The 25,185-nt window shown below is 52.1% G+C and overlaps 1 protein-coding gene across 5 annotated transcripts in view; it reads left to right on the forward strand.

Annotated features, from left to right (window-relative positions):
• RBM6 (RNA binding motif protein 6) overlaps positions 1–24,640 on the forward strand; it is a 67,125-nt gene extending 42,485 nt beyond the window's left edge. For 4 of the 5 annotated variants that reach the window (XM_079794858.1, XM_079794862.1, XM_079794860.1 and 1 more), the window contains 15 exons: positions 11,275–11,349; positions 11,709–11,769; positions 13,863–14,138; positions 14,528–14,688; positions 15,496–15,593; positions 16,266–16,302; positions 16,444–16,525; positions 16,720–16,805; positions 17,153–17,299; positions 17,810–17,905; positions 19,397–19,657; positions 21,159–21,233; positions 21,867–21,964; positions 23,360–23,483; positions 24,406–24,640. In XM_079794858.1, coding sequence (XP_079650984.1) covers positions 11,275–11,349; positions 11,709–11,769; positions 13,863–14,138; positions 14,528–14,688; positions 15,496–15,593; positions 16,266–16,302; positions 16,444–16,525; positions 16,720–16,805; positions 17,153–17,299; positions 17,810–17,905; positions 19,397–19,657; positions 21,159–21,233; positions 21,867–21,964; positions 23,360–23,483; positions 24,406–24,531 — 1,803 coding nt within the window. In that variant the 3' untranslated portion in view covers positions 24,532–24,640. The remainder of the gene's footprint in view (positions 1–11,274; positions 11,350–11,708; positions 11,770–13,862; positions 14,139–14,527; positions 14,689–15,495; positions 15,594–16,265; positions 16,303–16,443; positions 16,526–16,719; positions 16,806–17,152; positions 17,300–17,809; positions 17,906–19,396; positions 19,658–21,158; positions 21,234–21,866; positions 21,965–23,359; positions 23,484–24,405) is intronic. The other variant, XM_079794859.1, reaches the window with a different exon arrangement.
• The last annotated feature ends 545 nt before the right edge of the window (positions 24,641–25,185 follow it).

Below are 25,185 nucleotides of genomic sequence, written 5' to 3' on the forward strand. Positions count from 1 at the left end.
TAGATCAGTTAGCATTAGAATCAGCTGGGAGTGACAGAACACGAAAAAGAATTGTGGCTTAAATGAGTTCATTCCTCTCTAATGAGCATGGTCTAAGTCAGCCAGGCTTTCTTACAGTGCGGCCATGGACATCAGGAGCCCAGGCCCTTCCAGTCCTCAACATGTGACTTCTGCCTTACTGTCCCAGATGGCTGCTTGGGTGTCAGCCATCACTTTGACTTGCCAACCAATGAATGGGACAGAAGGGATGAAAATGGACTTGGCCCTCCCTTTAAGAATACCTCCTGCCTGGCTGGTGTGGCTCAGTGGTTGAGCATTGACCTATGCACCAGGACAGTGGTCGGCAAACTCATTAGTCAACAGAGCCAAATATCAACAGTACAACGATTGAAATTTCTTTTGAGAGCTGAAAACCGACTTCTGCGCATGGGCCACGAAGTTTCAATCGCACTGTACGTGTGCGCCCGCACGTGGTATTTTGTGGAAGAGCCACACTCAAGGGGCCAAAGAGCCGCATGTGGCTCGTGAGCCGCAGTTTGCTGACCACTGCACCAGGAGATCATGGTTCAATTCCACATCAGGGCACATGCCTGGGTTGTGGGCTCGATCCCCAGTAGGTGGCATGCATGAGGCAGCCGATCAATGATTCTCTCTCATTGATGTTTCTCCCTCCCTCTCCCTTCCTCTCTGAAATCAATAAAAATATATTTTTTAAAAGTACAGAAAGAATAAAAGCATCCGCATTTCTGCCAGGTATATCTTAGCAAGAATATATCTGGATCTTGCTTATTTCTGGACGCTCACTTTTCTTACATGTGGCTTATCATGTTCTCTCTGGGTCGCATCCAGCTTTGTCTGTTGTACATGCAGCTCCTGGAGCACTTTACCCCTAAACTGCTGGTGAGCTGTCAGCACGGTGGACTTCTCAGCATAAACTGTCGCCCTTGTTTTGTTTCTCTTCACTTCTGACAATATTAAAGAACTCTTTCCATTCTGTATGTTTCCTGATACGAATTTCAGATAGAGATATGTGCTTCCTTGTTTAAAAGTGTGCCTGTTTATTGTCCTCATGCTTTAAAATATCCCCATGCCGCCGAAACCGGTTTGGCTCAGTGGATAGAGCATCAGCCTGCAGACTCAAGGGTCCCAGGTTCGATTCCGGTCAAGGGCATGTACCTTGGTTGTGGGCACATCCCTGGTGGGGGGTGTGCAAGAGGCAGCTGATCGATGTTTCTAACTCTCTGTCCCTCTCTCTTCCTCTCTGTAAAAAATCAATAAAATATTTAAAAAAATATCCCCATGCCTAGTCAGCTGAGAAAACATTTGTTGTTGAATAAAGAATACATATCCTGCCTGGCTGGTGTGGCTCAGTAGATTGAGCATCATTCCATGCACCAAGAGGTCACTGGTCCAATTCTCAATCAGGGCACATGCCTGGGTTGCAGGCTCCATCCCCAGTGTGGGGCATGCAGGAGGCAGCCGATTGATGTTTCTGATATCGATGTTTCTCACTCTTTCCCTAAATTGATAATAAATTTTAAAAAAGAATACATATCCTGTTCTGGCTAGTGATTTTGAGGGATGAGGAGGTGGTAGGGGAAAAGGTAAAGGCATTTTAAAATCTATGAAACTCTAATTCTTCCCACAAGAAGACACAGTCTCAGTACATTAACTTAATCTTTTTGAGAGAAGCCAGTGGTGTGTTGTAATGTTGACCATCTCTGCAACCTCAAACTGGTTTGCGCTGCCCGACACACAGCCTTCAACAGGATAGAACAGCAAGTTGGGATTACCTTATAAAACCTGGACATGTAGTTTGTTCTGTGTAACAAATCTCAAGGTGCTTCCGAACATTACCCAAAGTTCTCCCTTTTTAATGTATTTTCCCCAGTTTTTCTTACAAAGAGATAAGAAAATTTTAATTATACAGTCACTTATTTTTGTCATTGTGATAACCTTCAAGCAAATATAAAGGATGCCTTTTTTAAAAATTGATTTCAGACGGGAAGGGAGAGAGAGATGAAAACATCAATGATGAGACAGAATCACTGGTGCTATCTTCCATCTTCATAGCCCTGGGGGATTTTTTTTCCTACATAATAAAGAAAAAAATCACCTCCTGGTTCATAGGTTGACGCTCACCCACTGAGCTACGCTGGCCGGGCTAAGAAATGCCTTTTACTTACTATTTTAGATGGTCCGAGGGTGTTTAAAGGCATCGAAGGAGGGTTTCTGGATGGCTGTGGGCTGTGCCTTTTTAGATTTGGCAGCAACTCCAGTTAGGGTATCGTTAGAGACCTTGGCTTTGTCCTCTCCCACACTCTTGGGTCCCCAGAGATTTCTGCCTGTGCTGAGATCATTCCTCATTCTCTGTTCGTATCTGCTGTGGGGGCTGCCGTGAGCCTGCAGTTCAGCGGACGTTGCTTCCTCAGTATGCACTAAGTTAACCTGAGCAGGTCTCAAATGGGAAGTGCCACCGCCTGCTTATATTAGGGCTGAAGTTCGGTGCTTCTGTGTTGGTTGCAGGTGGGATGGGTAGACCTAAAATGGTGAGGGACCTAGCCTCCTGTCCAGTGGACCTTTTCTCACTCGAAGCCTCTATTCTTAGTCTTGCAGCTTCTGTCAGAGTGCTGTTGGGTGTATAGCTTTTTGCCTAAGAAAAAAGTAGAATGCGTGGTTACCCCCCTGAAACGGTGGTTGGACAGTGTGACTTCAGAGACCTGGTGGCTCTGTATTTTATTTCTCTCTTCAGGGTGCTGTTTCTGTAGAAAGCACGTCAGCAGGGTTCTCTGGAATGTCCGAGCAAGGACATTGAAGCCGGCGAGGCCCATAGAGGCTGCCTTTAGGAGAGCTCAGTGTCGGGTGGGAGGCGGTAGGTAAAGGGCCAGTAGACATCATCTCTTTCCAGTGGTGAGGCCAGAAGAGTAGCTGCTGGTTCCATTAGTCAATAAACAGCAAAATAAGGAGCTTGGCATTTCCACATTGGTTTTAGCAACTCCCTCCCGCCGCGGTGATTCGATTCAGAGAACCTCGACAATGAAGTGTGTGTGTGTGTGTGTGTGTGTGTGTGTGTGTGTGTGTGTGTGTGTGTGTGTGTTTTGAGTTTAGGCTCCACTTTTTCCAGAAGAAAAGAGCCGGGGGAGCTGGAACAGGAGTCACCCCAGAACATGAGCGTGTCGCAGAGCTGCCCAAACGTGGGAGAAGGGTCCTGACTGCAGGGCGGGAGCCCTCTGAACTGGGGCTCAGAGCCTTTGCCCTGCACAGCCCTCACTTATTTGGGGGTTGACTGAGAAAATCCTTAGGCACGAGCAAGCTGTGTCGTGTTTCTGTCTTCTGCTTTATGAGTACTTTCATTTCATTATGGCGTGATTGAAACCAACTGAGAGAGGAGAAAAATGAAATTAGTGGCAGTTACAGAAACCTGACCTCTGAAGGGAATCCTGAGAATTATCAGTAAGGTATGTTCAAGTGTAATCTACTTCCACTTAAGAACTAGGTCAGATCTTTGTTGGGAAATAAATTTATTGTTAACAAGGAACATCTTAACTAGACTGAGGTCCTTTTAAGCATTTGATGAAATGTTGCTCTAAAACGTGTAAAGTGGCCCTGGCCGGGTGGCTCGGTTGGTTGGAGTGTCGTTCCATGCGCGCACAGGTAGTGGTAGGTTCAGTTCCCGCTCGGTACCTGCGGGAGGCAACTGATCAATGTTTATTTCTCACGTGGATGTTTCTCATCTCTCTCTCCTTTCCTTTCTCTATAAAAATCAATGGAAACATGTCCTTGGGTGAGGATTTAAAAAATAATAATAATAGAATAAAACATATGGAGTTCACAAACTGAAAGTGTAAAACATATTTGCATTTTAGTGGTTCACGGTTGTTTGGTGATTCTAGGTATACTAGTGGAGCTTGTCAATCATTTCTTTATAGCACAGTGTCTGTGGTGAAGGAGTTGGCTGCGTGCCCCGCCTGCCTGGCAGTCTCTGGTGGAGCCTCCTTTTCTCAAAGGAGAGAGACTTTGGGCTGTTTCATTACTTACCTGCCTACTGTGTGTGTGTGTGTGTGTGTGTGTGTGTGTGTGTGTGTGTGTGTATTTTTATATTTTGCCTCTGTTTTTGACTCACGTGCCTCTTAGAATGGGAGAGTCCGGTGGATCCCTGGGCAGACGAGTCTATTCTTCCTAAGTCTGGGCCTCAGTTAAGGAAATTATCTCCAAGACCACAGATCACTGATCCGATTGCATTTTGACAAGAGACTTTTTTGGAGGAACTGGAATCCTACCTTGAAATACACACAAGACCGGCGGGGAGTGGTGGTGGCGTGGGTGGGATTATTCTCAGCACCAGACGCCTTTAAATAACCAAGTCGCTGTCCGCCAGGGCCTGGTCTGGAGGGTGTTGTGGTCCCGGAGCAGAGTTCGTCGGAGACCCGGACCCGGGCAGTTCAGTGGTTCGGGGCAGCACAGGCCCGCCATGCCCCTCAGCGCACAGCACAGCTTCCCCAGATGCTGGTGTGTTTCTTAGGAAATGACAGAAACGGGTCAGGCCGTGAAAGATGTTAAGGAGGATTTTAGAAAATGTTTTTGTTGTGTTTTCGTCTGGACAAGAAAAGACATCTCAAGATAAGCAGCAGCCAGGAAGGCCGTCTTCCTGCCCGTCCATCTGAACTCGGCTCCCGAAGTGGCTTCTGCTTCTAGTGGAGGTCCCGCCAGGGCCCCGTCTCCTGGCTGCTCAGAGGGCAGCTCAGGTCCTGTTGGGGGCGAGGCCAGGCTAAGCAGAGGGTCGGCGGGCAGTGGGCACGGAGCCTTGGTGTGCTTCCCGCAGGATCTCCGCCCTCTGCTTCCCCGCCTTCTCCTCTCCTTGTTCTGCCTCGTTTTGGATTTGGCCTTTGGGAATAGTGAGTGTGACAAAGTGTTTGATCTAACATATCCTGCACCAACAAGAATGCGCCTAGTTGCTTTGCAAAAGATTTATATTAAAACGACTCTTTTATACTAAGAGAAATGACACTTCTGTTCCTACCTGCTGTTTTGTTCCTCTCGCTTCATTCTTTCTGTCACGATGGTTGGAACTTCAGGTAGCAGCTCCCTCCCAGCAGCCTCTTGGTCTTAGGCACAGCACCCACGTGATTGCAGGTGCGGGAGCGCGTGAAGACCACCGGGAGAGGCGGGGGCGGGGCAGAGCTGTCAAGAAGCAGGTCTCTGAACTCCCTATGGGTCCATTGCTTGTGAACTTCTTTAGCTTACCTTGTGGGTCTTTTTATCAGAAGTCATTTTGGTGTGGCAAGTATGATGAGTTGGCTGACTCCCTGGAAGTTTAAAAACGGAATCAAACCAAAAAGCAGTATGGTGAAAAGAACACCTGTGTTGCTAACAAGCTCTAATCTTGGCAGGCTGCTCCGGGGACCCCAGCCATACTCTCCGTGTGGAAGCAGGTTTTATGTATGTCCTACTTAGGAGGCTTGAGCGAGGTGACATTTGTGAAGAATGCCTTTGTACATCGTAATTGCTTTGTGAATAAAGACTACTGTCTCATAAACAGTACCAGTTCTCAGCGCCAGTAACCCGATCCTCCCATCGTGGGTTTGGAGGAGGCACAAATCCACAAAGAGGGCTTGCCCGTTTCCCGGTGTGAGTTGTATTCACGAGGCTCACATGCATTTTCCCTGCTTTCTGATCCTGTCTCTCTCCATGCATTAATGAGACGGTCCGTCATGTCCCACAGCAGCTGTATTCTCACTACAAAGTTTCCCTGCGACTGCTCGTGTTGGGTGATCTTTAACAAAGATGCAAAGCTCCTGGCCAGAAAGGTTGTGTCCATTTCTCTTGTTCCTCCCAGACCTTAATCCTTGGCTTGGTTATCAGCCCGCATAAGCTTAGGGGAGGTCTCACTTGTCTCACTCAAGTCTTTCTCAAGGTTGAGTCACAAAATGGAGTTATAAAGTGTCTAAGAGCAGCAGCAAAAAAGGAAATGGCCCTGGCTGGTTTGGCTCAGTGGATCGAGTGTTGGCCTGCAGACTGAAGGGTCCTGGGTTCGATTCTGGTCAAGGGCACATGCCTGGATTGTGGGCTCGATCCCCAGTAGGAAGCGTGCAAGAGGCGGCCGATCCATGATTCTCTCATCATTGATGTTTCTATTTCTTTCTCCCTCTCCCTTCCTCTCTGAATCAATAAAATAAAAAATTTTTTTAAGGGAAACGGAAATGTGGATGTTGAATTCAGCAGCCTCACACCCAGATTGCTCCCCTGCAGTGTCCCTGAGGTGGAGAGGACTGACTGGTCTTCAGGAGGGCATTATCTCTTAGCCTTTTTTTCTTCTTAATATTTTTATTGAATTCAGAGAGGAGAAGGGAGAGGGAGAAACATCAATCTGTGGGAATCGAACTGTGACCTCCTGGTACATAGGTCGATGCTCAACCTCTGAGCCACACTGGCCGGACTATCTCTAGCTTTTTGAAGCTTCACATTCAGACCACTTAAGGCGAATATAGGAACACCTGTGTGTGACTTTGTCAGGTGAGAGCTTTGGGCTTGGTCGGATTTTAGCAGGTTATAATCTAATTTAACCTAATCTCACACTCCCGAGAAAGGGGGTGTCTTTGGTTTTACTTTGAAATATAGGCTTGAAGCTATGGTCCGAACACGTGGCCCCACGTGCCTAAGCGATATAGGCTGCGAGTAAACAAAGCTTGATCAGTGCATGTAGTTGAGTAGGATCCAAACCCAGGAGAACGTTGTAAACATCTTGACCACGCCCTCCCTTTGCCTCGTGGCATCTGCTATAAAATAAAGACATGGCTGCTAGTCTGTGCGCTGTCTCTCCATGAGAGAGCAGTGTCCCACCGAGACCCAGTGGGACTCTCTTCAGGAGCCACACCTGGTTCATCAGACTCGTGGTCTTTCCGGTGCCTTTACTTCAGTAGCTTAATAAATGACCCAACAATCCAAATGATGAATAAAAATTCTATTGTGTGAAGACGGTAGATAATAGACAATTAAAAGTGGGCAACCAAAAGTGATGAAGCCATCCTCCCCATTCATTAATCCCACTCCCACGGTTGCTTCCCAGGAGGCACTGGTGGGTCTTTGCTCGGTGAAGCCTGAAAAAGGGCACTGCAGGGCGGGGTGTGTCCCCGGCCGCGCTGGTGTCTGGGCTGCCTGTGTGCAGCAGCAGGGCCGTGGCTCAGAGATGGACCCGATGGCTCTCCTTCAAGTTGAGTGTCTGTTCTTACCAAAGCAGCAGCGGTGGTGAAGCCATTTCCTGTCCTCAGCAGTGGTTTCCAGCTGCCTTCGCTGTAGGGGCCTCTGAGGACTCAGACCGTGGCCTTTATAATCTATGAGGTGACGGTCATCTCAAAGTCGCTGTGTCAGTGAGTGCTCTGGCGGGGTCCCTGCCTTCAGCAGAAGCTCACCCCCGCTCCCGGGCAGCATGTGGTTCCCTGAGGTGTAAGTGCTCCTCGCCTTAGGGATCCCTGCTTCCGCTGACGCCAAGTGGTGAGTCAGAATTTGCAATGGACTGTCACTCGCAAGGGTGCCTCGTTCCAATGGCAGCCCACACGTTTCGTGGGCGGGGTGGACGATGCAGTGTGTGACAGCGGTACTCCCTCCAGAGCTGCTGTGCACTGCGCATGCCAGTTTTCTGGGGACCCTGGGGCCATTCACTCTTTCGTTCACAAGCATTTAGTCCTCTTCGGTACCAGGTACTGACGATGAAAGCCGGGAGATTGAGCCTGGGTGCTGAGATCTGGCCCAGCAATCGGCAGCTAACACTGAGTTGTCATAAGGTGCGGGTTCCAGCGGGCAGCGGCCCTCCCCAGCGGAAGTGTGGTCTTTCCCGGGGCGGGAGGAGCTGTGAGCCATCACTGGCTGACCAGCCAGGCAGGGCGCTGGAGCGAGTGGCTGCTTGACCCTGCTGTCTCCCCTGCGGGTGCTCGTTCTTGTCTGGCACAGAGGGGTCTAAACGCATTGCTGAGCCTTCACTGTTTTCCATGCTAAGCTCATTCATATGTTAATTTTCTTAATTGTTGTAACCACCTTATGAAGTAGATACTGTCATCCCCACTTTACAGATGAGGAAACTTAAGTGCAAAGAAGTTAAGGATCTTGCTTAAGGTCATGGAGTGAAGGCAGGATTCAAATTTAGGGAACGTGACCCAGAGTCCACGTTGTTGGGTTTTTTGTTTTGTTTTGTTTTTTATTTCAGAGAGAGGAAAGGAGAGGGCGGGAGAGAGAGAAACATCAATCAGCTGCCTCCTGCACACCCCCTATTGGGCCACCACCTGGGCATGTGCCCTGACTGGGAATTGAGCCAAACCAACAACCTCCTGGTATATGGGACAGCGCTCAACCACTGAGCCGCACTGCCTGGCCCAGAGCCCATGGCTTAACGATGTGAGAGACTGCCTCCAGGTGGAAGGACAGTGCCGTCCCCTGACCTCCCTGCCTGCTGAGCTCTTCTCCTCTGGGCTGGCTCCTCCCCTGATACTGAGCAGGAGTTGGTGACTAGGCCAGGAGGTCCCTTCCCTGTGACCCAGATGTGGACCTGGCTCTGCCTTTCCCCAGCTGGCCTTGCCTCTCTGACATGTTTCCTCGTCTGTACGGTGGAGGTGATGTTGCTTCATGGGGTCATTTAGGGAATTAAATACAATACGAATTGAACAGTTTCTGGCTCTGAGTAAGCACCTAATACACGTTAGCAAATATTTATTACCGTCGTCCCCCGCCGTGAGACTCAGCCAGGGAACAGTTTCTCAGAGACCAGGTTCTAGGGCCTGGGTAGGCGGCCGTTCTCCTTTGGTTCTGACAAGACAGTAATTTTATTCTATGTATTTTCTTTCTTTTTTAAAATATATTTTATTGATTTTTTTACAGAGAGGAGGGGAGAGGGGTAGAGAGAAACATCGATGAGAGAGAAACATCGATCAGTTGCCTCCTGCACACCCTCTACTGGGGCTGAGCCCACAACCAAGGTACATGCCCTTGACCGGAATCGAACCTGGGACCCTTCAGTCCGCAGTCCGACGCTCTATCCACTGAGCCAAACCGGTTAGGGCTCTATGTATTTTCTTGACTCTTTTGGTGTGATAAGCAGAGAGGTAAAGCATTATAGGACAGATGTATGGATCCAAGCAAGAAACTGAGGTCCCCCCTAACCGTTTTGGCTCAGTGGATAGAGCGTCGGCCTGCGGACTCAGGGGTCCTGGGTTCGATTCCGGTCAAAGGCATGTACCTTGGTTGTGGGCACATCCCCAGTGGGAGGTGTGCAGGAGGCAGCTGATCGATGTTTCTCTCTCATCGATGTTTCTAACTCTATCCCTCTCCCTTCCTCTCTGTAAAAAATCAATAAAATATATTTTAAAAAAAGAAAAGAAAGAAAGAAACTGAGGTCCAATTGCAAAGAAAAGCCTTGTGTAACTCAGAGCCCTGTCTGAGGAGACACAGAGGACCTAGCGGGCGGAGAGCGAGCAGCGCAGGGGCTAGGTCCAGAGTCACTTCTTGGTTAGTTCACTTTCAAGTGTGGTGAGGGTCCCGTCTAGGCAGAGCTGGTTTCCTCTGCTTTCGCAAGTACCTGCTGGTTAGTGCTGATTAAACAGAGCCCCCTTTAGCTGGTTAGTGCTGATTAAACAGAGCCCCCTTTAGCTGGTTAGTGCTGATTAAACAGGGCCCCCTTTAGCTGGTTAGTGCTGATTAAACAGAGCCCCCTTTAGCTGGTTAGTGCTGATTAAACAGGGCCCCCTTTAGCTGGTTAGTGCTGATTAAACAGAGCCCCCTTTAGCTGGTTAGTGCTGATTAAACAGCCCCCTTTAGCTGGTTAGTGCTGATTAAACAGAGCCCCCTTTAGCTGGTTAGTGCTGATTAAACAGCCCCCTTTAGCTGGTTAGTGCTGATTAAACAGAGCCCCCTTTAGCTGGTTAGTGCTGATTAAACAGCCCCCTTTAGCTGGTTAGTGCTGATTAAACAGAGCCCCCTTTAGCGGGTTAGTGCTGATTAAACAGGGCCCCCTTTAGCTGGTTAGTGCTGATTAAACAGGGCCCCCTTTAGTTGGTTAGTGCTGATTAAACAGAGCCCCCTTTAGCTGGTTAGTGCTGATTAAACAGCCCCCTTTAGCTGGTTAGTGCTGATTAAACAGAGCCCCCTTTAGCTGGTTAGTGCTGATTAAACAGAGCCCCCTTTAGCTGGTTAGTGCTGATTAAACAGCCCCCTTTAGCTGGTTAGTGCTGATTAAACAGAGCCCCCTTTAGCTGGTTAGTGCTGATTAAACAGCCCCCTTTAGCTGGTTAGTGCTGATTAAACAGCCCCCTTCAGCTGGTTAGTGCTGATTAAACAGGGCCCCCTTTAGCTGGTTAGTGCTGATTAAACAGGGCCCCTTTTAGCTGGTTAGTGCTGATTAAACAGCCCCCTTTAGCTGGTTAGTGTTGATTAAACAGAGCCCCCTTTAGCTGGTTAGTGCTGATTAAACAGAGCCCCCTTTAGCTTGGTGGGAAATGGATCCCATGACTTGTCCACTGTGCAGAGGCAGGGAGCTCTAGCTGCGGCTTGTTGAGCCCCTGTCCCCTGTCCCCTGTCCCCTGTCCCCTGTCCCCTGTCCCGTGCTAGACTTCCCCAAAGTGCTTGTTTGCCGTGGTTGGTTCTCGGCTCTCATGGCGGCTCACTCTATAGGCTCCAAGCCAGGGTGATGCCGTGGCCCCTGCCACCAGCCACCCAGTTTCCAGGTGTGAGGATGTGAGCTTCTGTGAAGCTGTCACCTCCCTCCTTTCTTCCTGTCTTCCGTGCTGTGCCTCTTTCTCCTGGTGCTTTTGCCATGCAGCCAGTTTTCCCAAGAAAGCTCCCAGGCACCGGAGTTAGAGCGCTTCCTCCCTCTCCAAGGAGGTTGAGTTAGCCTCGGAAAGAAGGCGATGGGGGCTCCGGGCTGCAGGAGGAGGAGTTTGCTGTGGGTAGTGAGCTAGCCCTGCCAGGTGGGGACGTGCTGGGCGCACAGGGGAGTGCACGCCTGAGCTCTGGAGGAGCAGACTGGGCCTCACCTGCCCGGGGACAGCGCCCCGACCCGCAGGAGCCAAGGCCGAAGACCGATACCACCTCCTCGCAGTCCCTGTCCCGAAGCCTGTGCTTGCTCCGCCACACTGCCCACGTGGTGGCTTAAGGCAGCCAGTGCCGCCTGTTGATGAGAAGCTCCCTCTTTGTAGTGTTCCCGCTGGGGACCGGCAGGCTGGCTGTGCCTTCCTGTCTCTCCGCTTCTCCAAGGGCTGATGTCGATGGCGTCTGTCTTTGTCTCCACAGGGAACGCTGATGATCCATGACAAAGAGGTCACCCTCGAGTATGTACCCAGCCTGGATTTTTGGTACTGCAAGCGGGTAAGTGCCGAGAGTTCCTTTCCTCAGAAGTGAGGACCTGGCGTCACAGCTCCTCCACGTGTCTAGGAACGCTGTCTGGTAGCGGGCATGGCCAAGGGCAAAGCTCTTGGTTCATTTCCGACGAGCTGGAGGCCTGTGCCAGAGTGCCGGGCCTGCCGTGGGAAACGCTTTGGAATGACTTAACTTAGTCCAGAAGACCGTTCGAGAGCCATTTGTTTGAAAACTGAATCACTTTTTCCCGTTAGAAATCATGTAAATTGAGTTAACGTGTTCCAGGCCCCAAAAGTGATTCCCATACGTTGGGTATACGTTCGGTTTTAAAAAGTATTTGTAGTCAAATTGACTTCTTTCTCTTGCAGTGTAAGGCCAGCACTCTTGGACACCGACCTTCATGCTCATTCTGCAAGTGCCCGCGGGAAGGTGAGTGGGGTGGAGGCCGTGGTTTTTACCTTGTGCGCTGAGCAAGACAATGTCCTGCTCTTCCTCGGCTGTAGAGTAGTCATCCCAAATGTAAGTTGATCTTAAAAGTGCAGGGTGACTCCTCACCTAGGTGGCCGCTAGTGAATGACTGAGATCTCCGAGGCCCACCAGGGAGAGCTGGATCTCAGGCTCCTCAGCCTGAGGTGGCTCAGGGCAGCTGAACAGAGGTCGGGGGTGGTGTGGCTCGGCGCAGCTGAGGATGTTAGGTTGGGAGAGGCTCCTGGCATCTGTCCGTGTGACCCCTTCCCCGCTTCTTTGAAGTCATTGGGAGTCATTTGCTATCATTACTGTTTTCTCATTTGCACTCGATGTAAACTGCAGGATCTTCAACAGAAAAACATTTGTTGAAGTAACTGAACGGTAGACAAGAGGAAGTCATCAGGATTGAGGGTGTGTGCTCCTTTTATAGAGGAATAAGCCCATCGGCTCTCAGTCACTGGACTTTAAAGTAACTTTTTCCAGAAAAGCTCTAGGTGGGCCCTCTTCAGGCAGCTCCCAAAGGCGCCCTCACAGCAGCCCTGTAGCAGTGATTGTCACGGCCGTCTTTCTGACATGACCTTTGAGGAAAGCTAGGATGGCCGTCACATACAGTTCCGTGCAGGACTCAGGCAGCTTCTGTGCAGCCTCACGCTCCACGGGTGGGACGGAGGACGCCTGCAGAGCTTCCTTCTGGGCTCTGACCTGAGCGGAGCTCCTCCCTCCTGAGAGGCTGTGGCGCAGGCGCGGTGACAGTCTCGGGAAGGCACGCTCTAGAGCAGGGGTCCTCAAACTTTTTAAACAGGGGCCAGTTCACTGTCCCTCAGACCGTTGGAGGGCCAGACTATAGTTTAAAAAAAACTATGAACAAATTCCTATGCACACTGCACAGATCTTATTTTGAAGTAAAAAAACAAAACGGCAAAAACACCCGCATGTGGCCCGCGGGCCGTAGTTTGAGGACGCCTGCTCTAGAGACATGCCCACAGGTGGGAAAGTGAGCAAACGGCTCAGCTTTTAGCTGTTTACGTGACCAGATGAGGCAAAATGGTTTTTTTCTCTCAAGAAAGACTTCTTTCTCAGTCTGTTCTAACAAGTGAATGATGGTTTCTAAAGCCCCTGGGCTGAGACAGCCTTCCGTGTAAGCATAGCGCAGGTGCTCACCAGGGGCCGTCGCTGCCATCAATCTCTGTGTGGCCCCTAGAATGTCTCCTTTTGAGTCACATGGCTTCCTATAAACTCTCTAAGAATGATTAATTGCAAAAATGTGCCCATAATTAACTGGATAGATTATTCTCCTATAGAAAGATTTGTAATGAATCATTTATATTTGCCTGCTATAATTGTTTACGTATAAACAACGTGTCTGCAGGTAGGTCTATTCTTACCTTCGCTAGAGGAGACGAGGCCGAGGTCTTAGGGAATTTGAGACAGCTGTCCTTGTGCCATAACCCTGCCAGAAGCAAGGCTCCCGTCTGGGATGTGTGTTTCTACCAAACTTCTAGCAAGAGTCATATTTTAGTAATTTTGTCACCAAATCTGTTCTTATCGTTGATTATCATTGTTAGGTCCAGGGTCTCATGAAGGATTTGTATATAAATGTTTGGGAAGTAACAGAATACTCAATATTAATTTTTTAAAATTTTTTTTATTGATTTCAGAGAGGAAGTGGGTGGGGAGGAGAGAGAAACTTCAATGAGAAGAGAGAATCATTGATCAGCTGCCTCCTGCACGTCCCCCACTGGGGATCGAGCCCGCAACCCGGGCCTGTGCCCTGACCAGGAATTGAACCATGACCTCCTGGTTCACAGGTTGACGCTCAACCACTGAGCCACGCCAGCCGGGCTCATATTAAGTTTTTAATTCTTGGGTAGTTCCTTCTGTGAACTCTTTCCTGTGCTCTCATTAGCGCTGCGTACAATCTGCCAGGGCGCTTCCTGCAGGCGCTCCTGACACTAGTGAAGGCACTGCAGGGCCAGTACCTGACGGCAGAGAGGACGGCCCAGCAGCAGTGCTTTGGAGAGAACCTGCCAGAGATTCTGTTTCTGTTCCTCTAGTGACAGACGTGAAGCAGGACTTAGTGGCTTACCCTCAGCTTCAGAAAACGCCCCTCCCACCGCCATCAGAAAAGCCACCCAGCCAGCCCCCAAGGCCCGCTGACAAGGAACCGGAGCCCAAGAAGCGGGAAGAAGGACAAGAGCCACGCTCGGGACATCAAAAGAAAGAAGCGGATCGGTATCCGCCTCCCTCTCGAAGGGAAGGGCTCAGCTTCCGAAGAGACCGAGAGAAGGATCCGTGGTCTGGGGAGACCCGCCAGGATGGGGAGAGCAAAAGTGAGTGCTTTGTGGGGGGTTGGGCCGGATTGTGACCCCGCGGTGGGGTCGGCCGGCCTGTGCTGTGGCTGGGGACCACCACTCCCCACAGCCTCGCACAGCTGCTCAGCCTGATTGGAGGCCCTGCTCTCCCGGGCCTTGCTGTTCTAGTTAAAGGGACCTTCATCCTCCAGTAGCAAGTTGCTGTTCACATGCAGCCAGGCCTCATTGCAGATTCTAAGTGTTGGTGAAGCCCAGGCCGGGCATCTATTTGACTAGCGTTGGTTACAGAAGCAGCCCCGCTAGGGCAGGTAGCATCCGCAGTTAAAAACCCCACGGCAGCCAGGCTGTGCGGCCTCCGAAGGTAACCTGTGTCTTTCTCCGCGCTGCCATCTGCGCCGTTTGTTCAGCCATCATGCTCAAGCGCATCTACCGGTCCACGCCCCCGGAGGTGATCGTGGAAGTGCTGGAGCCCTACGTCCACCTGACCACTGCCAACGTCCGGATCATCAAGAACAGAACCGGCCCCATGGGCCACACCTACGGCTTCATCGACCTCGACTCCCACGCCGTGAGTGTCCCCTGCAGCGGGCTGGGGACAGCGGGGTGGGGAACCTCTCCTCTGGGTTTAAGTCCATTCGGGTGAAGTGACTGCCCGTGAGACTGGGAGGCCGCGAGCGGTTCCCGTCCACTTTTGCCCTGTGCCTTGCCCGTTTCCAGCTAGAACAGGGTAAACAGCTTAGTCACTGCGGAGAGTCCGAGTGCCAAGCTTTCGGGAGTTCAGTGCGTTCTCTCATTTCTCCCCGTTTTGCCCAGCCACAGGCGGGTTTCTGCTTAGTGGTCACAGCGCACCCTCTTTCCGCAGAGTTGCTTTTGTAGATTCTTGTGACTTGAATTTTTAGCTGCGAGCCTCTTCCATGGACGTGACATCAGCTAGTAATAAACTCATTGGCACGGCACAGATCTCATGCTCAGAAATCACAAGGGGCTTTGTAAAGTGGATCTGAGGTGCGGACAGTTGCAGCCTAAAATAAAGGCTTTGAATTTCTGACATTTATATGAGAAACTGATAAAAAAACAAAAAGCAGAATCATAAATCTGAGCTGACTGTGCTGTCTTCTCTTCTGGACAAACCCTAAGCCTGTGTCACTCGGGAAAAGTGCTGCTCACAGTGCAGTGCTGTCCGACTGGAAAAGAGAGAAACCGAGGCCACCCCGGGCAGCCCCCTGCGAGGAGCCTGTTTCTGGGGGCCTTGGGGTCAGTTCCGACCAGAGCACGCTGCCCGGGAACGTCTCCCTTTGAGAGGGAAGCCCTCGTCCAGGCTCCTTCAGAGGCAGGGCCGTTCCTCTTGGGGTTCACACGTGTCTTTGGTTCCCAGGAAGCTCTTCGTGTAGTGAAGATCTTGCAGAACCTCGATCCACCGTTTAGTATTGACGGGAAGATGGTAGCTGTAAACCTGGCCACTGGGAAACGAAGGTAAGGCGGAGGCGTGGGCTGGGGCCCGTGCTGCCTCCACTGGAGATTTCGGGGGGAAACGCCTATTCCTGGCTGGAGAGCCGGAGAGAGTAGGCATGGTGCCTGCCTTTTGTGGATTGCTCAGTTCTCTTTTCCTGAAGCTGGCCTTGTTCTCACTGGGTTCCGCCCTAGTAGTCCTGGTACGTCAGTCCTTTCCTCTGGGACTGCCTGGCACCTTTGGGTCCAAGTGATGCTGCACTGTTGGATGTGCAGGACATTCTTGCTACCACCTTGCCCCTTGGAATTCTAGGAAAATGCTGTCCTGACCTCCTCCTCCCCTCCCCTTGTTCACACTCCCAGAGCCCTGAGGACTCAGCTTCCTCTTACTCCTTCCCTCATCGTGGCCCAGGAATGGTAACGGGCAAATGGCTACGTCAGAGCGGACGCTTACAGGGAGGGACACGTCTGGCTCTTGCACCCTCAGCTCAGTTGCTGTTTTGCTCCATCAGAGGCTCCATAGAAGTCCCGCTGCTCCGCCCTCAGGAGTCTGCACCAGCAGAACTGCTTGCTGTGGGGGGGGGTGCCTTCCCTGCAGAGTGGGGGGAGAGAGTGTGTTTGGCCAGTCTGTAGGTTGGGCACTTCTCAGGTGACCTTTGGTGGCAGGCACATGACATGTTGTATTGTTCGTTGCAGAAATGATTCTGGGGACCATTCTGACCACTACTATCAGGTAGGCTTCAGCACTTGGGGAGTGAGTGCTCTGTTACGATTCTCAAGCGACTGAAGAGTGGCTGCGAGCCTCTCCAGGGGTCACCCTAAAGGTGAATGGCTATGGGACGTTCCATTCTTTTAACTTGCCTTTCTGTGATAGGGCAAAAAATATTTCCGAGATAGGAGGGGAGGTGGCAGAAATTCCGACTGGTCTTCAGATTCAAATCGACAAGGACAGCAGTGTGAGTGACCTTTTTGTTTCTATGGTGTGTGTTTTTGGCTGGACTGCGCATTAAGATCTTGTGGTCACAAAGTGGGCGAGAGGGGTGCTCATTCAGAGAGAGCACCACCTACAGGCCTGCTCCTGTTCAGGTTGGCCAGCCTCGCTGGTTAGTCATTGGCGGGGACTGACATGGCCTGGTTTTATTCCCTCTAGCATCATCGGACTGCTACATATATGACTCGGCAACTGGCTACTATTATGACCCCTTGGCGGGAACTTACTATGACCCCAACACCCAGGTGAGTTTTGGGCTGTGTTCGCTTTGTCAGTGACTGAAGAAGTCCAGGTCTTCCATCGAGTGTATTTATTTACTCAGGTGGATTTAAAGATGACGGCCTTTGTATGAACTGCCTGTGTGGACAGTCAGTGCCTGTGGCTAGAGCAGTGCTGCTCGTAGAAGAAGGGGCAGTGGGTTGCCTGGCTGTGTCCTACGCCTGGAGTGGGTTGTCACCTTGCTTGATGTGTCTCTTCTGAGACTTGGGAGCGAGAGAACTGTTCTTTCCCCCAGAAGGGAACTGCTCCTGAGACCTGAAACTGCTGGGAAGGTGAAACATCCTGTAGACTTACCGTTCCCACTGTCTTACAGCAAGAAGTCTACGTGCCCCAGGACCCGGGGCCACCCGAGGAGGAAGAGAGCAGGGAAAAGAAGCCAGCCAGCCAGGGCAAGTCGGGCGGCAAGAAGGAGGCGTCTAAAAGGGATGGCAAGGAGAAGAAGGACCGCGGCGGGCCGAGGGTGAGGGGACTTGGGTCTGCTCTTTCAGCCGGAGTTACAGATGGAATAAAGGGTCTCTGCAGAGGGTGCTTGGGTAGGAGCGGTAGGGTTGCTCAGAGAGCAGGCGGGGTCTCTCTCTCGAAACAGAGGGACTCAGCTCAGACCCCAGCTCCTCTGCTCCAGTTTCGCTTCCTGCCTCCCCTCTTCAGTGCTGACTCTGTATACACAGCTCTATAGTGTGATGGTAGCGGGGATCCCATTTTTAATTATTATTTCCATGCCTGCTTAGTAGAAATCCACAGTAAACGTGTACCCTTATTTTCTTCGTCATTTTGGCATTGTTTGTCTCTTCTTTCTGATCTTACACTGTCACAATGTGCAGCACTTAGCATTTTATTTCTCCGTTTAAATTATTCCCTTAAGTTCCTGACATACAATAATCACTAAATAATATACTAAATATGTGTTTTATTTTGAAATCATAACAACGGTTAACCTAACTTTTATGAGAATTACCTTGGATTTTGTCAGTTTCAGGAAGATGCCAGTGAGGAGACAGCCCCCCCGGAGGATGTCTTTAAGAAGCCCCTGCCTCCCACTGTGAAGAAGGAAGAGAGCCCTCCCCCAGTAAGGCTGAGCGGGTGCCCGGCTGGGCTGGCTCCGGGTGGGAATGGAGGGTCAAAGGTGCGCCTCGCTTTGACGTCGGTCCTTTAGCTCTCGTCTCCCAGCAGACGGTCTGCTCGTAGAGCTTAACTGGAGAAGCAGAGTCCGTTTTCTGTCCTCTTCCCCTCCTCTCCGCTCCATCCCCCGGAGCAGGGACTGCCTGGCCCTTTTTCCCATCCAAGTACTAACCAGGCCCGACCCTGCTTAGCTTCCGAGATCAGACGAGATCGGGCGCGTTCAGGGTGGTATGGCCGTAGACTGCCTGGCCCTTTTTAAGTTATAATCTTGGTCTTGTTAATTCTTTTCTTCTAAATGATCAACGAAACCCATTGTTCTGGCCTGGTGTTTCCTGTCTGTTGTGCTGCATAAGCATGTGTGGAGTGGGTGTTTCGTCATTTTTATAGTTTGCTGCCTGGCCAAAATGAACAGTGGCACCTATTTTTTAGATGCCTTAGTGTGACAGTCTCGTCCCCTGGCTAGGTAGCTCAGTTGGTTAGAGCATCGTCCCAAATATGCCAAGGTGCAGGTTCTGTCCCCAGTTAGGGCACATACAAGAACCAACCAATGAGCTCGGCCTGCATGGCTCAGTGGTTGAGCGTCAAACTATGAACCAGGAGGTCAGGGTTCGATTCCTGGTCAGGGCACATGCCCAGGTTGTGGCCTTGATCCCCAGTAGGGAATGTGCAGGAGGCAGCTGATCCATGATTCTCTCTCATCATTGATGTTTCTGTCTCTCCCTCTCCCTCCCTCTCTGAGATCAATAAAAATATATATTAAAAATACAAAGAATTCAACCAATGACTGCCCTCCCCCGCCCCCCCCCCCCGCCCCTCTCTCCATAACAGTAGTAACCTGCTTTAGTTTTTACTTTTGATTGGTCATAGGCCAGTGACCTTACCTTATTACCTAACCGTTTCCTGTGAGCTGCTGGTAAATGCCCTGCCTGCTCGCGTTATTCATTCCGTTCATTGTAGCACATGTGTCCTAGCCCCCTTGGCCGTTCCCTTGCTCAGAAGCCATCTCTCTACCGAGGGCGAGGGCTGTCCTTCGTTGCTTTCAGCCGCCTCCTAATCCCTAGGGGTTGCTGCGGTCTTCGTCTCCCTCCTTTTCTCCAGGTTACAGTGACTTGGAGGTGGTTGTATCTCTTCCTCTGAAACTTGTAAGGTTGTGGCTTTTTCTGTGTTCTACTTCCGCTCTCCTCCCTCTTCCTTCTCTTCGCTGTTCTGTTGCTAGGGTCCCTGGTTCTGTCTCCATCTCAGTGAGCACGGAGAACAGTCAAGCTCGACCATGCTGCCTCCATCTGGGAAATGAGCAGTATGGTCAGTGGGCCTACACTGAACCCAGTTCGCTATTCAAACTAAAAGAAGCAGTGAGAAGACCAGATCAGAATATCCAGGAAAACAGGCCCAGCATATGGGTTCAGTTTGGTGTTAATCCCTGGCCCTCTCCTTCCAGCCCAAGGTGGTTAACCCACTGATCGGCCTGCTGGGTGAATATGGGGGAGACAGTGACTACGAGGAGGAGGAAGAGGAGGAGCAGCCCCCTCCTCCGCAGCCCCGCACGGCGCAGCCCCCGCAGCAGGAGGAGCTGAGCAAGAAGGAGAATGAAGAAGACAGACTCACGGACTGGAATAAGCTGGCCTGTCTGCTCTGCAGAAGGCAGTTTCCCAATAAGGACGTTCTGATCAAGCACCAGCAGCTCTCAGACCTGCACAAGGTATTGGGGCGGGCCCTGGCCTTGCACACGGTAACGTTCACCGTCCGTGAGCGTTTCGGGCTGGAAAGGCATGTGCCGCCCTTCCTCAGCTGCCCCCTCCCCGGCTCCCAGGATTCAGTCAGGCCCCTTCCGGAATAAGTTGCTCCTCCCTTTTGCCATGCGCTGCTCTGTATTAAGTGTGCCACCTTCAGAAAACTTCAGACCCAAGGCAGCAGCGTGGCTGGGGCGGGGCGCCACGCGCGGAGCCTGCACTGAAGACAGGAGGCGGCTGTGGAGTAGGGAGCTGGGCTTCTCACCTTAGCTCTGTGGTTACCTAGCACCTGGACCTCAGACCAGCCCCTCCCCTGCTTTGGTACGAGGAGGCTTCCCTGCTCCGGCTGGCTGGGACAGGGGCAGCTTCCCCTGGGCCACATCCTGCCCCCTCTTCGCGTAGGGAGGGCCTGCTGTGCGCCGTGCTGCGTTCACTGACCCGCACCGGGCCTCTGCAGCCTTCCCGTTTGTATGTGCTGACAGCAGCCAAATTCTGGACAAATACAGCCCCTGGGTGGACGGGGCTGTGGAGGGAGCTCTTTCCCCCTCGGCAGCGGCTGCTGTGAGGGCGTGGATTAGACTCGCTCTCCACACAAACCACGTCCCATGTGGCCGGAAGCCGAGCAGCTCTGCTTTCTTTAACGGGCACTCCTCCTCTCCCAGCTGCCTCTGGAGGCTCCCCAAAGCTGCTGGGATTCTGAGTCCCCGCAACACCCCGCCTCCCGAGTCCCTTCAGTCTTTTCAGATTCTAAGACAGCAGACCGACATTTACACTTCAGCTTTCTGATGAAAACACTAATAAATGGCTAAGGGGACAAAGGGTAGTTGTCAAGACAGAGAAGCTAGCCGTCTGCTAGACCCACAGACGGACTGGCCCTGGGGCAGGAGAAGGTAGGCCAGCGCGCTCCCTTTCCTTGGAGGAAGCCGCACAGAACCCCTCTGGTTTCCTCTCTCCCATGGGCCTGAGGGCGTTGTGAGGGAGCGGCCTCAGTGTGGGCCCTGGCGGAGGAGGGGGACCCTCAGAGCAGTCTGTCTGTTCTTTTAAGGCCTGGGCTTCCTATAGTGTTTCTCGGGGGCTTGAAAGTGAACAGTGTTGGATGCTGGGGGGCAGGCAGAGCACGTGGGCATTGGGCTTTCTTCCCTGCTGTGCTCAGATCGCCCTCTCCCGCCATCTGTATCTCAGGTAAAGGGATACCAACCAGAGTTGTGTCTTTTACATCTTAGCAGTGGAGAGAAGTCCCCTCTTGTGCCACCCACAGGACTAACCTGTGTGACAGGCAGCATTAGAACCGGGGTGCCCGTTGCTGAGCCTAAGTAGACCAGTCAGGGATGGGTGCTGCAGGGCATCGTGGCCACCTAGGGGACTGGTCATGAGAGGAGCCGCAGTCCTGAAGCAGCTCCGGGGAGAGGCCAGGAGGCGTTTCTGGACCACTCGTTCTAGACCCGCACTCAGAACGCCTTCTCTTCTCAGCAAAACCTGGAAATCCACCGGAAGATAAAGCAGTCGGAGCAGGAGCTCGCCTACCTGGAGAGGAGAGAGCGGGAGGTAAGCTCGGGACCTACGGCCTTGGCTCTGCTTTCTGGTGTAGGATTCCTGGGCTGTGCTGGACGGAGCACCACGAGGCCCTCAAAGATAATGGAGCAGTTCCCCACTCACCTCCATTGAAACGGGTGCATTTCATTGTGTATAAAGGACATCCTAATGAGGTTGGTACGTTTTAAAGGCGGAGTAGATCAGATGAACAGCATTCCACTTCCCTGCCCAGCTCTGCGAGTCCGTGCAGGGCTGTTGGCCAGGGCTGCTGGGGTCACCCTTCCTGCTAGGGCTGCTGGGGAGGAGCTTCCTGTGACAGCCACATGGACCTGCCATTGGACCACACGGTCCGCCAGCCTCGGCCCAGCCTCGAGCTGCCGCAGCCAGGGGCCGGTCTCGCGGTGGCCGGAACCCGCCGCGGAGCCTGTTGGAGCTGCTCCTCGGAAGAGGAAAAGAAGCTGGTGCGAGCACGGCTGCTCCTCCCCGACGGCCCGCAGCCGCTGCTTCCTCCAGCAGCGAGTGTGGAGGAACGAGAGGCCAGGGCTGGCCGCCAGCTGAACTCCCTTCACATTAGGGGAAACAATCAGGAATAAAATGAGGCTTCCCCACTTCCCTGCCCCTCAGGTCTGTTCTGCTTCCCAACAGGGAAAGTTTAAAGAAAGAGGAAATGATCGCAGAGAAAAGCTTCAATCTCTTGACTCTCCAGAAAGAAAACGAATGAAATACTCCAGGGAGACTGACAGGTAAGCCCGGAGCTCTTGACCCAACAGTGAAACCATCCCCTCCTGCAGCTGCGCTGCTGCTTTCTGTCCCAGGGCGCAGGTCTGTCTCCACTCCCTGAGCAGGAGCGTCACCCCACCTTCTGACCACCTGTCTTTACAGGGAGGACGTGTTTGCCTGGAAGATGGGCTGGCACAGCCATGGTTGGGAACCCTTTCTCCCCACACCAGTCATGGGCCCGATAAGCGTGTCACACTCAGACTTTTTCTCTGGGGAACCTTCATTGTGACACATGGTGGGGGGGGGGCGGTATCCCATTGGGTCACTCTCTGCAGTTTGAACTCTTGGGCGAGGACAGAGGTGCCGGCGTCCACCAGGAGGAAGAAGGCGGCCTCCCTGTTCCCTGGCCCTTCGCACCACTTCCTCCTGGCTCTCCTCCCCTCCGTCTTCCCTCCCGCTCACCCCTTTTCTGGGTGATGACGGTCCAGGACTCTGCCCTCAGTGTGGACCCCCTTGACTGTCCAGGGCACCCAAAGCCACAGCCGCCACAACAGGCTAACAAGTCCTGTGTCTCCAGCTGAACCAGTTCCGTTTCCTGGGCCCAGAACCACTGTTTCCTTTACCCCCTGGGCCCGTCCCCTCGGGCACCCCTGGGGCTTCTCACACTGAACAGTTACTCAGTGTTGTGTCCCACATGGTACTCAGTCCGGGTCTGGGGAACCTGCTATGTTCCTGTTCCGAGTAATAATGTCACTGCGCCGTGGTCTCCCTGGTCTGACCCAGTCTTCCTCCTTTATCCGCTGGGGCTAGTGGTCACATTCCTGATAAAGCCTGGGCCCCCTTTCTGGCGAACCTCCAAACCGGACTCCTTAACCGCACCGTTTGCTCGCAGTCTTCATCCCTTCTTTCCCCTGCCACACCATGACCTTGGTGTGCAGGAGCTCCCAAACCTCGTCTGTGTGGAGGTGACATCGCCTAGAGGGAGGCCTGGTTTTCGGGGGTTTCTTTGCCCGAGGAGTGACGTCCAGAGGCCTGATGTCGCGAGATGTCCAGAGGTTGTTTGCAGTCTGGCCCGAGCAGCCGTCTGCCAGTCCTGCCACCCCTCTCCGGGACGTAGTGTTCTCCCGCCGCGCCTTTCTCTGGCTCACCGTCTCCTCGTTGGCCAGACCCAGTCAGAGGTCCCCTCTTGGGATTGCTGTCATTCTCGGTGATGCCCCTTCCCAGCGTGTGTTCCTGTGTGTAGTTCAGCGCAGAGCTGCTGTTGCACGCCCACGCTGGGCGCTCAGTGTGCCAGAGCATGTGTTGACATATTCTCGCGTCCTTCCCTGTGAACCGGGTCAGGTCTTGGTCATCTCTGTATCCCCACAAACAAGTCACTTAGAAGTGACGGTATCTGAGTATGTCTGCTTCCGTTGCAGTGATCGGAAACCTGTTGATAAAGAAGATGTTGACAACAGCAGCAAAGGAGGCTGTGTTCAGCAGGCTGCTGGTTGGAGGAAGGGGCCCGGATATGGCCACCCTGGATTGGCTTCAGCGGAGGAGGTGAAATGGTTTCCGTCTTGTTGGGCTGGCATGAACCTGGAATATACTTACCTTTCTCTCTCTGTGGCCCAGAGCTGTAGCCCTGCCTTTGACCTGGGCTCTCTCCGCTGCTGGCGAAGGACCTGAGCTGAGGAGCCCTCCGTCTTGATTATGGGGTTATGACTAGGCCTGCTTGCCCTTGGCAGTTTGCTGGGTGGTGGGAACGGGAGAGAGAAATTAGAAGAGGGCTCATCTTATTCTTACAGAGTCAGAGGTGAGGCCTTGTGGGAATTAGGGAGTTCGAGACTGAAGAATGGTTTGGTAAAAACATGGGAACTAGCAGTGAAATGTAGAAAGGCATTTAACATGTTTTTATTGATTTTTAGAGAGAGAGGAGGAAGGGAGAGGGGTAGAGAGAAACGTCCATGAGAGAAAATTGGCTGCCTCCTGCTGGAGATCAAGCCGGCAGCCCACGCATGTGCCCTGACCAGGAATTAAACCAGTGACCCAGTGACCTCCTGGTTCATGGGTCCACGCTCAACCGCTGAGCACACCGGCCAGGCACATTACCATGTCTTTGATGGCTGAAATTTGAGGAGCCTGAAGTTAGTCCTGGTTTCCCAAGAAGGACTTTGCCCCTCAGATTTCAGGGAAAACAAAGAAGATGAGAAGAGGAAGGAAACATTGCCCGCGCTGTGTTGACTTAGTCCCCCTCTGGAATTGCCAGCATAGGCTAGCTTCGCATTGTCTGGTGTTGCATTCCGTGTCCTGAAATGATGGCACCACCACCCTCCTTATTCATCTTGGGTGTTCGTTTATTAAACATCTGAAAGATTCTCCTGTGTCCTGATCCGAGCTGGTTCAGAAGCTCCTCTAGTCAAAGACCAGCCCAGAAGCTGATTTCATTCCTAGAGCCCGCCTCATAGTTTGCCTTTTCTTACAGACGGAAGGCCGGATGAGGGGGCCCGGGGTGGGGGCTCCAGGAAGAACCAGCAAGAGACAGTCCAACGAGACTTACCGAGACGCTGTGCGAAGAGTCATGTTTGCTCGATATAAAGAACTCGATTGAAGGACGGAGCAGGCCCCTGGGACACAGCCTCCTGTTTTGTTTGTCAGTCTCTCCTTTTGTTTTGTTACTGTTCTTGCTGCTAGAACTTTTTTAAATAAACTTTTTTTCAATGTGACTTTTTGGGTTGTTACATTTATCCCCTGTGGGTTGGTTGGAGTTGGCACTAATGTGGGCCCATTTGAGATGCTGCTGAATGGAGAGTGCTGCACGGAGCCCGGGAGCGCTGCCTGCTGCCAGGATGAGGGGCCTTGAACTCTAGCCTGTGTGAATAGACTAAGAATTATTTTTTCTAATTTAATTAATGAATCTAGCATCTCTATCGTTTGTTTCTGTTTCTTGGCTAACTGCTGGTGCTGAACTATTCCCATGTATTGGTTTACTGCTCTAACGACCCTTGAGAGTCCTGTTCTGACTTTCCCTTCTTGGGGGATGGGCAGGTGTGACACCTCTGAGTGCCTGCTGGGTACTCAGTGCTTCACACGTGTGATCACAAGGCAGCACAGTAAGAAGCACACGCCTCTCCCCCCATGGCCACTCTCCAAAGAGGTGTCTGCCCCTTTCAAACCCGCCTTCAGTTCCCCACGTCACTCGCCAGCTCACAGGTGGGGGTTTAATTCTTTGCAGTTGAAGGACTATGTCCTATGAACCTATTAA

Source organism: Cnephaeus nilssonii, assembly GCF_951640355.1.
Source record: "Cnephaeus nilssonii genome assembly, chromosome: 17".
NCBI lineage: Eukaryota > Metazoa > Chordata > Mammalia > Chiroptera > Vespertilionidae > Cnephaeus > Cnephaeus nilssonii.